Raw genomic sequence first — 1924 nt, forward strand, 5'->3', positions numbered from 1 at the left:
AGATATTTATATGAATATTGAATATACATTAAATAATGTCAAATATAATAAAATTACAAATAAAATATAAGAAATATATTTTATTATAAAAAATTATAATACAAAGTAAATAATACATACTAATAATAGTAATTTATGTAAGTGTTTATGTAAGTAAATAATACATACATAATAATACTACAAATGTCAGGGAAATTTCTAGAGTGAATATTTATTTAAATGGTTATGCTTAGCACTAAATTATGATATTGCTCTTTAAGAGTGCAGTCTGTGTAAAATCATTTTTAAAATAATTTTTAGAAAATCTTTTGTAGAAAGTGTGGAATCCCTGTCACTTCTAACACTAAATATGTGTGTAACCAAAAGCACAAGCAAATACATGTAGAGAATATTCCAAATCTAATTCAAGGGAAATATCAGGGAATTGTAAAACAGTTATTTCCAGGCCTGGACAGTCATAGAAATTTATAAAATGGCATATAAATTACATATCACATTTCAATAAAATATAATAAATGTGAAAATTAAATATAATAAATTAATTGTATTGTAATTATAAAATGATTATATAGTCAGGAAAATGTATAGAGTGAGTATATACTTTTATAATTATGCTTAGCTCTGAAATAATGTAATTGGGTAGGTATTGTTCTTTAAGAGTCCAATCTGTATTAAAAAATTAAAAAAATCATAGAAAGTCATTGGTCAATGGAAACCCTGTGACTAGTAGCACTGAAACGTATTTGCATGCAAACTCTTAACAGCTACAGCCTTCAACACGTCTCCGTCACGCTTGCCCTCCCCACCCTCACCCGCCTGAGAGGGCCAACCGGGTTTTCAACTTCGACTTCAGACGTCAGCGAGCGGGACGTGGCAGTGCCACCTGCGAGCAGCACAGCCGTCACCCACCTCCTCCTCCCTCTCGCCAGCTCAACTACATCCAGGTGGACCTGGAGGGTGAGCCCTCCGGTTGCTCGGGACACGGAGGAGGGGCTCCGGTACCACAGAGACCTCCTCCCCTCAAACGTGGCATGGCTGCCACCGCAGCGGCTGCGTCCTCCCGCCGTGGAGAATGCTACGCCGTGATCGACCTGAAGAAGACAGCAGCCATGTCCAACCTACAGAAGGCTCTCCCTCGGGATGACGGCACCTCACGGAAGACACGCCACAACAGTACCGACTTGCCTCTGTGAGAGGGGAAAAGAGAGTTACAGGTATGACAGGAATAAAAATGAGGGAAAATGTTCAGGAAAGAGAGAGTTTTGGTGGTATTTTCCTCCCACCATTATAGTGAAGCCTCTATTTTCTCATTTTCTACACTCATACCAACTGCTGCTTGATGAAATAGTAACTCCATTGAGCCAAACACTGAGCATTTTATTAATTTTTTTTCTCACATTTTGCGTGGGAAGGTTGGAAGATGATAGTTAACTACTTATCACCGTGATTTTGGGTTGCTGTCTGGGCTTTGGGCCAAAGAATTGGGTTCAGAAAAAAATACTTCATTCAGAAAACAATCTGCAGTGTTTCTAAAGTGTCTTAAGTTTTGTTTTGTTTGTTTGTTTTTTATATTTGTCATTTATCGTTTGTTGATTTAAAGGGATAGTTCACCCCCCAAAAAAAACTAAAGACAGCAGCCTGCTAGATATCTAAAATATCATATCTATTTTGAGTGATATTAAGATGAATAGATGATTTTTAGGTGAACTATTTCTTTACTTTTCAGTAAGGCAGCATAGTATTTTGACACTTGAGCAGAACAGACTTGAAACCACCATAAGTGTTTTATTACCACATTTAAGATAATTTCATAATTATCAAAATAGATCTAGTTTCTTCTGCAACTAACTGAAGACAAGATCTTCATCATGATAAAGATACTCCAGCAGTCTCTCTCATTGTCTATTTCAGTTCCCATATGTAG

At 36.4% G+C, this 1924-nt stretch overlaps 1 protein-coding gene across 1 annotated transcript in view; it reads left to right on the plus strand.

Moving 5' to 3' along the window:
- The window catches only part of frs3 (fibroblast growth factor receptor substrate 3), an 11195-nt gene extending 9698 nt beyond the window's left edge, over positions 1–1497 (plus strand). The window contains exon 8 of the mRNA XM_016517193.1: positions 765–1497. Within this exon, the coding sequence (XP_016372679.1) occupies positions 765–1193 (429 nt within the window). The 3' untranslated portion in view covers positions 1194–1497. The remainder of the gene's footprint in view (positions 1–764) is intronic.
- The last annotated feature ends 427 nt before the right edge of the window (positions 1498–1924 follow it).

Source organism: Sinocyclocheilus rhinocerous, unplaced genomic scaffold, assembly GCF_001515625.1.
Source record: "Sinocyclocheilus rhinocerous isolate Xijiao unplaced genomic scaffold, SAMN03320098_v1.1 scaffold1710, whole genome shotgun sequence".
NCBI classification, from domain to species: Eukaryota; Metazoa; Chordata; class Actinopteri; order Cypriniformes; family Cyprinidae; genus Sinocyclocheilus; species Sinocyclocheilus rhinocerous.